This window comes from Protomyctophum parallelum, assembly GCF_964188405.1.
Source record: "Protomyctophum parallelum genome assembly, chromosome: 5".
Taxonomy (NCBI): Eukaryota; Metazoa; Chordata; class Actinopteri; order Myctophiformes; family Myctophidae; genus Protomyctophum; species Protomyctophum parallelum.
Window position 1 is genome coordinate 8778110 of NC_139702.1, and position 11852 is coordinate 8789961.

The 11852-nt window shown below is 41.7% G+C and overlaps 1 protein-coding gene across 1 annotated transcript; it reads left to right on the forward strand.

Moving 5' to 3' along the window:
• The first annotated feature begins 1462 nt into the window (after window positions 1-1462).
• spcs3 (signal peptidase complex subunit 3) lies at window positions 1463-11322 on the forward strand. The gene is made up of 5 exons (XM_083766233.1): window positions 1463-1769; window positions 5348-5421; window positions 6670-6746; window positions 7885-8000; window positions 9827-11322. Exons 1-5 carry the CDS (start codon window positions 1627-1629, stop codon window positions 9957-9959), a joined length of 543 nt encoding a protein of 180 aa, XP_083622359.1. The 5' UTR covers window positions 1463-1626; the 3' UTR covers window positions 9960-11322.
• Window positions 11323-11852: the final 530 nt, after the last annotated feature.

The following is an 11852-nucleotide window of genomic DNA, read 5'->3' on the forward strand; positions in this document are numbered from 1 at the left end:
TATATTGTGTACAGCTTTTTTCTTTGTGCGCTTGACCCCGTCTTATATTTATTTAGGGTAAAATCCTTCCGTTTCCGTGACATTTACGCCATTTTAGCAGTTTTGGCAGTTCTGTGCTATTGTTCTTCACAGAATTCGGGCAATATGGTAGAGGCCAGGGCAATGAGGATTTGATCCCTCAGAGAAGCTCACACTCATTTGTCAAAAGACCTCTGACCTTTAGATCTCCCGATTGGTAAATTGCTGGGATTTGCTACATCCACTTTTCGGCCTTTTTTGGCCACATCAAAGAAATTTCATTTCCATACATGCAAATGAGGTCTGACTCTGCATGGTTACGGCCGGGACTACAGCGTTGACAGACAACTCCTTGTATAATGTATGAAGTATGATATAAGAGCGCCCCTCACTTCACGCAAGTGTGATTTTTTCTTTCTTTTTGGGCTTGACCCTATGGCTTGACCCTGTCTTATTATATTTAAAAATGCGCCGCTAGCCCCTCCTATGCCCATACTTTGTGTGTCTGTGACTCTGTGTGTACGGTGTACCACAGAAATGATTTGATTCATTGGCTGAGCATTGAATGTGATGTGTGATGATGTATGATGATAAGAGCTGAATTAGGCTATGGTCCCCTATTTAATGGCATTTCTATCTCAGGGACCCCAATTTATATTGTCAAATCAAAGTTAATTTGAGTGTACAAAATTACAAATGGAACCGTCCATTTGACTCTATTTATAATGTCACGCCCTTTGATGAACTTGAAGAACGAATGAGGCAGTTGTTCTGTGTGTACTGACGGCTTTATTGTAGCATGGCATCGCTTCCAAAGCCCACGTCAAAACTGACATAAAACACAAATAAATCATGATCAGAATGAGCAACATGAAATAAAGCACATAATATAATATAAAGAAATTACTCATGTACAAAACAAGTCTTTACCTCACTGACTGCACGTAATTCAAAGAGCATGAAGTAGTGAGAGGAACCCATGAACACATCATCATAACCAGGACTTTAACTTTGTACGCTCCATGTGACAAGCTCCCGTCTGCTCAGCATGGACGGAAGATGCAATAACTGTGCGATCCTGAGCCTATTCCAAACTATATGGTCATGTTACCGGAAATGACACAAACAAACTTCCGGAACACACATTTTACCCAAACCATCAAATAAGTAAAATATCAAACAAAAACATAATTATGGCAGTCATATATAAAGATAAAGATGAATACGTTGCTTGATACAGGTTGCTGAATTAAGTATGAGAAGACGCACCAATACTCTCCTCCACACGGCAGAGGTCGCTCTTCTAAACACCAATAGACTAGGGTCAGCACCAGTGTTGACACGTCTGCTTATTATAAGCAACTTTGCTCTTGCTTTTCTGTACAAATCGCTTGATTTGGTACCTCTATGATTTACCCGCTTGCTTAGTTTTTATCACAGAACCTGGCAACATAGACTTTGTTGGACACTTCCGTACATTCATCCCTCTGATCGCGGCTTCCTCCTTGTTAGCACCGGCTAGCAGCTGTGTTGTTTATATTCTCAGCCGTTTAAACGGCGTATCACTATTAGTTTCACTCGCGTGTCGTTATTATAACAGTTTCCAGGATGAACACGGTGCTCTCCAGAGCCAACTCCCTGTTCGCCTTCTCTCTGAGCGTCATGGCGGCTTTAACGTTCGGCTGCTTCATCACCACGGCGTTCAAAGACAGACGAGTCAATGTGGATGTACACGTCTCCAGAGTGATGCTGTAAGACATTTATATTATTAATATTACATTTACACGTCCGGAGTGAAGCTGTGAGCGTTATTCACCATCATTTTAAATTAATATTATTAATTAAAGTTATAGAATCTAATTGGAATCTACTAAGGAAAAGTGGGCAGTCAGTCGGCACCTATACTTTATTATAGTAATGTAAAGTGGGCCTATGCATTATTTTAATATGCAGCACGCTATATATCGGACCCTTAACTTCAACGTCTTGTTAATGCCCAAAATGACCGGCCATCTCAGGGTCTGTAGCATTTTAAACCAAGCAATTGCGGAAATATTGCGCCTTAAAGTCATTAAAGGAGGGGCGATCATCATCATACATCACATTGAGCGTGGGCACATATGCAAAATAAGTAAAATTGCCCAGAAATGCCTGGTGCCCACTGTTCACAGTTATCGAATAATGATGCCATATGTCAGTGGTTCTTGAAGCAAGGACAAAATGCATCATGTATTTGGCTGTGTACTCCCATCTGAAAATATTTCTGACGGGGATGATATTTGTCTGGTTATAGTTAGCCGATCTACAATCTCACAATTTGACGCGCTGTCAGCTTGTAGGGGTTAAACTGCTGTTGGTGCTATATATATTTAACTTGGGACCCCACTTTGAAAACCACTGATAAGTTAGCTGGCCAGGACTCTTGCTAGATTTCCTTTTATCGGATTCGTTTGTGAGTGTGTGTGACTCTTAAAAATGTCAACTGTATTTCCTCGTTTAATGCCAGTTACAGTACATCTCCATAACGCGTCAACTCCGGGGGTGCCGAGGCGCAGCTGCACCCACTGGCATTCTGTTTTAAACTTTTAATAGCAGAATATGCACCCACTGTATAGTGACTGTCCTGAATGAAAATGTCACGTAGTCACATACCAGCTTGTGCAGCGTCGGGCGCGGGCCAGAGGTGTTGGGCCGCCGCCCATGGGCATTCAAATGCTAATAAGGTGGCTTTTGTTCTGCTGCCAGGTAGAGAGTATAAATGTCCATACATTACAGTACACGATTCATTTCCAAATCCATTTGACTACGAAACTACGATGATGAAGCCACCTCCTGCAAAGAAGCGAGTCCAGTCCATCCTACAATTCGGCGCCGCTGCTGCCGCCTCAAAGACCCGGCTGCTCGCACCAGAGCCCGCTGCTACATCGACTCCAGTGCCACTGCCCGGCGCTCCTGCGCCTGCCGCCGCCAAGACCCGTCTCCCAGTCTGGCGGGATCTGGGAGTCCCAGAGGAGCTCGCTGTCGCCACACCGACTCTACAAGTAGCTGCTAAAGAGACTAAAGACATATTTGCGATCCACAATGGGACAAGCAAGACTCAATCACCTGGTTCTGATAAACTGTCACAGCGACATGGTGCAGGAATTGGACATGGATGCTATAGCCAACGAGTTCATCAGCCGTGCAGCTGTTAGGAGAAACACTTTCCTCGTACGTTAAATGGTACGTCAATAAGCGACCGCCACAAAGCGACTGCTAGCTGTTTATCATTGATCATGCTGAAATGTTGAAACAATTTAATGTTATAGCTGTAATGTAAGGACTCTAGAAACACTTTCCTCGTAAGCGACCGCCACAAAGCGACTGCTTTACTGTTTATCATTGATCATGTTGAAACAAGATACTGAAACAATTGAATGTATTCGTTGTGAACTGAAACACTGTGTTCATTAGCAAACTGTAAATAAATTACCAACCGAAAAACAAAACTCGTTTTTTTTCCACCGCTGGGGGGGGGGGGGGTTATTTGTTTTATTCGCATTACAACACTTACAACAAAATTAAATGCTTGTTACATTTTGTCATTGTAGCTTGTAGTTCAGCTATTTTTTTAATCATGATTTGTAAATGTATGCTAAAAAAATCACACCCGTGTGAAGTGAATATAGCATAGCACAGTACCAAATGCCACCCTACAATCTTGTAGATGGGGGGGGGGGGGGGGGGGGGAGGAGGGCGGGGGTGGCACCCACCGCCGTTATAGGAACGTGACGCGTCTGTCTCCATTAATTACATATTGATCATAGAAGTGCTTACCCTAAAGCTACACGTCACATCTGTGTAAAACACTTCTTTATTAAAGTACCACTTCACCACCACCACCTTTCAACATGTCTTCATATATGGATTTTGGTCTAATGTTCATGATAAAATACCACAATTATTTTCTACTCGGTCTGTGTCTCATAGGAGGGCTGTGGGAAGTTCAGAAACCCAGCCACACGATTTATTTTGCATTTGTAGATCACATTACAACTTTCAGGAATAGAAAGCCTGGTGTTTCTATTAGCTTGGATTCCCCATCGTTTCTGAACTGCCCACAGCCCTCCTATGCGACACTAACCTCGCCTCACCAGGCTTTCCACCTCGGAGGAAAGCCTGGTCTCTGTTCCAAAAGTGCTGTGTGAACCTGAGTCTGGGGCGGATGATATCGTTACGTCATGTTGTAGAGTATTGTTTTGTAGTCGACAGGCAGGAACAATCAAACGGAACTTCCTTTTCTCTCAAACCGGAAGAATAACAATAAAAGCTCTCGTAGCCTGCAGCTTTTATTGAGAAATCGGTTTGAGGGAAAAGGATTCCGTTTGATTGTTCCTTCCTGATTTTTCTTGCCTGTCGACTACAAAACAATACTACAACAACATGAGTGACGTAACGATATCCGCTCCCGACCGGATCATATACCCAAAATGAAATGGTGCCCAGGCTAATGAGACACAGACTGGGTAGTAGAGATGCTCCGATAATCAGTCGATTGGTGATCGGCAATTTACCCTATCTGGAGAAACCGATCTTTTAGACATTCATTCATTTAAGTGGCATAAATGTCAATCAGATATATAGTATAATGTCATTTTGCATTTTTGTGACAGGCCTAAACATTCTCCCCTTCCTCCCTACACACAGGAACAGTTTTGATGTGGGTTTTGACATATAGTAATTTTGGAAATATTCACATTTGCCCCTTACGCACAAGATCGGTATCGGACCAAAAACCTGATCGGAAAATCCCTATGTGGGTAGGAAAAAAATGGTGGTATTCTATCATGAGCATTAGTGAGGACCAATTATATGAAGATAGGTTGAAAAGTGGTGAAGTGGTCCTTTAAACAATACATAATGTAAGGAACACAAATTATTAACAATTATAACACTAATTATTCAAATTTATAATAATATAATAATTGTCACGATTGTCTGACAAATTGTTTAATTGTGTTTATGGCATTGAACATTGGAACATGTGAATACAAAGGAGTTGGGGAGTTAGAGGGGGTGCAACAAGGTTTTAACAAGCTCTGAGCAACGGACTGACCTCATGTTATCTTAAGTTCTATGCATGAGGAGTCCAAGCCGCTTCTTTTCACCTGACAGGGGGGTTTCCCTGGTTGGACAATAGTGCGTTGAAGAAACACGTTATTCCAACCATTTACATCAGGCACCCTGGATGGCCAGGGGGAGGCAGTTTAGAGACAAGTCCAGGACTGCATGTTTTGTGTAAGGGTACATACATCTCTCTCTCCCTCCCCCCCCCCCCCCCCCCCAACAGGAAGAACGTGGATGACTTCACAGGACCTCGAGAGAGGAGTGACCTGGGCTTCATCACCTTTGACCTCTCGGCTGATATCCTTGCTTGTTGATAAAGCGATGTTAACCGCTTATATACTTAATCAACATGAGGCATAGTTGAGAGCATGTAGATCCGTTTTTTCTAGGGCCGGGACTAATTGCGATTAATTTAGATTAATTAACTACAGAAAAATGAATCGCGATTAACTACAGATAAATTAATCGCACCTTTTTTTCCACTGCGGAACGTTTCTCACTGGGCGCTTTTCTATAGTACTGAAAACTGGAAATAATAAAAAGTCACCCCATTTTGTGTTGCCTAGAACTGGAGGTCTGACAAAAAACAGTAACAATATGAAGTAAGTACAGCTTTGTGATGTCACTGAGATGTACTTGTTACTGTTACTAAATTTTTTTCAGACCTCCAGTTCTAGGCAACACAGAATCGGGTGACTTTTTATTATTATTTCCACAACAGGTATATTAATGACAGTAAAATGTTGAAAATGAGTGGTATCCTGTAGTCACTATTCGTTGATTCACTGGGATACCAAAAAACATAAAAAAAAAAAGGTTTCTCGCTGTTCTCGGGTTGAATATTGATATGCGATTAAAATGCGATTAATCTAGATTAATTAATCGCAAAGCCTCTGATTAATTAGATTATTTTTTTTAATCGAGTCCCAGCTCTAGTTTTTTCACAATTTCTGCCTTTTCACAATTTCTGCCTATCTCTTAGTTAATATTTGACAATTTGGCCTTTTTATTGTAATATAAAAATATCTATTAAAAGTCCTTACAATGATACTTTAGAAATGTGCACATACCCTTATACACAAATTCCAATACCCCAAATCTCGGCCAGTCACTCTCTCACACATGGTCACTCCAGCATGGCAGTGTTACGGTGAAATTGGTGACCTTCTGAAATATGTGACCATCTTGTGGACTTCACATAACAAACCTACATGGAGGTGTTTAAATAACTGGCCTAAACACCGCCAGGTTGAACTCTGCTAATAAACAAACCAAAATGATTTACGTTTGGACACTGACATTATGTGATGTCTACATGGTTGTCACTTATTCAGGTTTCAGCAGGTCACCAATTTCACCATAACAGCACCATGCTGGAGTGACTGAGATTTGGGGTGTTGGAATTCAGCTCTACTGTATGTTGGTTTGTTTACTGTAGATTGAGAAAGAAATGCACAATAATCAAATAATCTGGGGAGTGGGACCCCACAACAGTTTGAGAACCACTACTGTACAAGCAGGCTATTCCTTGACAGTTTCTCCTACATTTGCAGCCTATCTTTGATTGGAACGTGAAGCAGCTGTTTCTCTATCTGTCCGCGGAGTACGCCACCAGGAGCAACGTAAGGGAACTGCAACAATCACTGCTATGTCTATCTGTCTGCTCTATACACTCTATGTCTATCTGTCTGCTCTATACACTCTATGTCTATCTGTCTGCTCTATACACTCTATGTCTATCTGTCTGCTCTATACACTCCTCACGGGTGGAAACACCAATGGGCTATATCTTGCGCCACCCCTTAACCCATTCTGACCGGGCACCCATTTTGGTGTCAGCATCATGTTATGCTTTAGCTATTTAAAAATAGCAGATCTACAAGCTCATATCGCGCCACCGAGTGGCGCGATACGAGCTTGTAGGTCTGCCATTTTTGAAAAATCGAAGAACGACTGACATTTTTAGAATCTGATCTCGGGTCAGAATGGGTTCATCAGACCAGTGTGTGTCCAGTGGAAAACCTCGTATGAATCTGATCTCAGGTCAGAATGGGTTAAAGGGATAATTCAGATTTTTTTAAATTAAAGCTGTATGAATTACGATAAAATATTAGTTCAGCTTTCGTTCATTTTTGACCCCTCCGCTCCGCTTGAGGCTTGAATGGCCCTCCTAAAGGCCTCACTGTGGGTTTGTGGGGCTTCTTCCTCACGGAAGACACAGGCTGGGGCGCCAACCATACTGCTCCTGGGTGCCGTCTACATTCCGGCTGCCACGCGTCTCTCCGGTGGTCACCAGACTATTCCTGGTTGTCACGTAAAAAATAGTTCCATGTGATTTAGGGGTCAAAGTTGAACAAAAGTTCCGCTAATATTTTAGAACAATACAAATGACGTTAGTTTTGTGAATTAATTTACTTTTACTGCGTGGCCCCAGTGCCCCCCACAAAATGACCGGGACTACTTAATATTGACCAAAAGTTCAAAACCAGAGCAGAACTCCCACCACGAGACTCGGGCAATCAATTAATACAGTTGCAACCACTATATTAATGGCAAGTATTTCATGCAGCTTAAGTCCAAAAAATCTAATATGATGTGTATATAAATGTGTGTGTGTGTGTGTGTGTGTGTGTGTGTGTGTGTGTGTGTGTGTGTGTGTGTGTGTGTGTGTGTGTGTGTGTGTGTGTGTGTGTGTGTGTGTGTGTGTGTGTGTGTGTGTGTGTGTGTGTGTGTGTGTGTGTGTGTGTGTGTGTGTGTCAGGCTCTCAACCAGGTGGTACTGTGGGATAAGATTGTGCTTCGAGGTGAGAACACCAAACTGAACCTGAGGGACATGAAGTCAAAGTACTTCTTCTTTGACGACGGGAACGGACTGAGGTTAGAGACACAAACTATTGTTTATTCCTTTAATAATGTTCAAAATTTGTGGAAAAAGCAGATGCAAGCTCACAATGCACGCTATGTCCATTGTTATTGATCATTTTCAACAGGTGAATTCATGTGGGTAAATTGTAGGGGGGGGGGTGCGTGCGATGCGAGGCGAGGCGAGCGAGCAGTGACTCTCAATGAATTTGGCTTAAACAACGATATAGCAGAGAGAAATGCATGCTTGGATTGGTCTCATTTGATGATGTGAAAACACCAAAAAGACACCACCCGATCGTAACATGAATGAACTCTTAAATCAATCAAACCCTCTAAGCTCTCTATGGAACAAAAAACAAAAAAAACGTAATAAAATTAACAGTTTGGCTACCATTCAGAACAACACACGCTGTCAGGTGTAAACGAAGTAACTAACAGATTTTTTTCCTTCTCCTCTTGCCGTAACATTAACTGAAATAAAGCGTCATTTAATCGAGGCTTTATGACAGCAGCGAGACGAGTGCAAAGTGTGGTTGCCTACATCGCACCTGTCGAAAATGGAATTGCTTTTGGCTCTGCGTTGATTAAGCCACCCTCGACATGTGATTCAGATTTGGGATGGATGGGACATTCAGTGTGTGAATTGTGGCTGTTTTTGTAAAATAGGCCCCTCCCACTAACTTAGGAAGACGATTACGGCCGAACGATACAGAAGATCTAAATTCTGACTGTGCTGTTTTAATCAGATAGGTCCGGAGATCATGTGTACCGATTTTTGTGAGATTTGGACAGAATCTGTAGGTGGAGGATCCAACAAAATTCAAAATGGGGGGAAATCTATCTAGATGCAAATGGGCGTGGCCTATATGGGCAGATGCGTCATGACCCAAGGAATCCAGGGAAAAAATAAATGTATATACTCAAAAACGTAAAGTTGGCTGTTATAGCGCCACCATGAGGCCGACCGATACTTGTAAGGTAATTGATTTTAGTAATTATTATGAATCTCTCCTCCAAGTCTTGTAAGTATAGCCCTTACGGTCTCGGAGGAAAAAATATTTGAAAGTGAGTTTTTGCATTTTCCTATTCATGTCTATGGGGAAATGTAATGCACTAATTAATTCATATCAATTAAACTATCCAACAAATGTCTTAGCAAAATACACGCACACGATGCCCGATGTAGCCCGTCGTTTTGACATATGGCTCGAGTGCGTGCGACAAATACTGGGAGGAGTAGCACGTCAAAATAAAGTTTATCTAGTGTAAAGAGAACAATAATAAATAAAAGGGCACAAAAGCAATAGTAAAATGTGCAAATATATATCAGGTCAGATCAATTAGCAGAGCGGAGCAGCTTCTCACTCTGCAGCAAAATGACTTTACTTTACAGCTCTTTACTTACTTCAATAATATTAATATGACTCCGCTCCGAAGGGGTTGTAGTGGCAGGGAATCAGGGATGGATAGAATCCTCTTCGCTATATAGGTGCCAACTTTGCATAACGTGGCACATTATTCACAGTGTTCGTAGATTTCTTTGCATATTTTAAAATGCAACCATGTCACTTTTGACTTATTTTTCCTGCGTGGACCGCTGGACGGCATGACTGTAGCTGCTTGACTTCCTTGTTTAACACTTGAGGACGGAGGAGGTTCTGCGAGGCGCGAGCATGGCTCGCGGACCAAAAGGGGACGCTTTTTTTAATGACTATTCGATTCAAAATCGATTCCCGTGCGTATCGATTGAAAGTCGATTAATCGATTTTTTTGGGTCAGCCCTAGTAAATTGAAATTGTTCATCTGTGCCCCCCACCCCCCCACCCACACCCGGGCAGGTCCAACAAGAACATTACGCTGACACTGTCCTGGAATGTTGTCCCCAACGCTGGAATACTGCCCCTAGTGACGGGAGAGGGACACATCAGCCTGCCGTTCCCCGACGCATACGAATCCACCAAGAGCTATTAATCTCCTAGCTGTGTGTGTGTGTGTGTGTGTGTCAGGACTGGAGACAATCTCGCAAACTGCTCATAGTGAAAATAGCGGATCTACAAGCTTTAAAAAAACGGCAAGCTTGTAGATTATTTTCATTACATGTGACAAAATATATAGTTGGCTTTGTGTTTTTTATATTTTCCGGAAGGCAGGTGTGTGTACGCACAGGTATGAAAGACACACAACATTCTAGGAACACAAACCAATCTAAACATTGATAGTAAGGCAGGCACAGCCAAACAAACACTGACGACAGAAAATAAAGCAATAGTAGTGAATATATCAGATCTACAAGCTCAAAATATGACGCCTTGCTTGTAGATCTGTTACTTTCATTATATTTGAAATGGGGTTTAAAACACATGGACTGCCAAGGACATATTACTTTTCCGGGTGACAGAAAATACCATCGCCTGCCCAGCCAGACAGGCTTTGTTCACATCATGGACGATTCTCGGGTCCTGTGGGTCGACAAAATAATGAATACCTGGCAATCAATGGTTAATGTATATGTACTTTTATTTTACCTTCCTATAGTAAGAAATAAAATAATCAAGTAAATGGACAGTTACTGTCCACCACTGATTGTTACATCCCTAGTACTCACAACACACACACAAACACACTGTGTATGTTTCATACTTGTATGATGGCTGATAACGATAACACATTGCATGTGTTTAGTTAGACATATCAACAGTCAGACACCATGAGTCACACAACCTCCCCTAACCTAACCTCACAGAAAGCCATGGGTGAATTTGAACCTGCAGCGTGTGTGATTCTTAACACGCAGCGCAGGTTTGTCTGACTAATCACTGTAGGACTGCTGGTATGTCTAACCCAGTGGTTCCCAAACTTTTTCATGTAAAGGACCCCCAAATTGACACTCATTAGCCTGTGGTCCCCCATTTGAAGAGATATGCCAGGGACCCCCACAAGAAAGATGTTTACGGGTGTAGCAGTGATTCTCAACGAGTTGAATTTCAAGGACCCCCAGTTTGACATGCATTAGCCTACCTTTAATGACATTTCTATCTCTGGGACCCCAATTTATATTCTAACGGGTCCATTTGGTTCCATTTGTACACTCAGTTACAGACCCATAATGGTCCATTTAGCTGGGGACCCCCTGGAACTCCCTCAAGGACTTCTGTGGGTCCCCCGACCCCACGTTGGGAACCAGTGGTCTAACCAACTCAACCCCCGTTTTGGGTTGAGTTTTTTCTGTTGCCTCTTGTCTTCCAAGTATAAAACATCCTTTAATGTAATTTATCTGTTTGTGCTGTTGCTTTTTTGTCTTCTAATTTGTAATAAAATTTTGGGATCAGTTGTGTTTTTTGTTTTTCTCTGGATTCTTATTTTGTATCTGGATTACATTTATTTAATATTTTAAGTAAAATAAAAGTTTTACAAAATAGATTAAGAATGGCAGCTTCTTTTGAAGTGTAGGATGTTAAGATGTTTACAATAGAGAATGCATTGGGCGTTTAAGTTAAATAACTCAGAAACTACAAAACATTTCAAAGTAAAACGTTCCAGCATGTGTCTCCACAGTAAGCTGAATAATAAGTGAATGGATTTTATAGGTGAAAGTGATTTTTGCCAAAATCTGCCATTGAGCCCCAGTCTCAAAAGTCTCAAATTTTGAAAGCACTGTATTTCTAAAACTATGACACCTTTCAAAGATTCCTTTTCAGGCAAACATGTCCACCGTAAGATGAACCTAAGTAAGCTAGAATGGGGTTGGTAGGTTTAAGTATGTAGGACTAGTAGCATGCCAAAGTTTGTGCTATTGCCATAGAGAATGCATTGGGCGTTTAAGTTAAATAACTCAGAAACTACAAAACATTTCAAAGTAAAACG

Bases quoted from the DNA above. Each gene is read 5' to 3' on its own strand.
- spcs3 (XM_083766233.1), top strand. From the start codon at position 1,627: ATGAACACGGTGCTCTCCAGAGCCAACTCCCTGTTCGCCTTCTCTCTG. The intron at 1,770-5,347 runs GTAAGACATTTA...CCCCCCCAACAG, and splicing joins CACGTCTCCAGAGTGATGCT to GAAGAACGTGGATGACTTCA. The intron at 8,001-9,826 runs GTTAGAGACACA...ACACCCGGGCAG, and splicing joins GACGACGGGAACGGACTGAG to GTCCAACAAGAACATTACGC.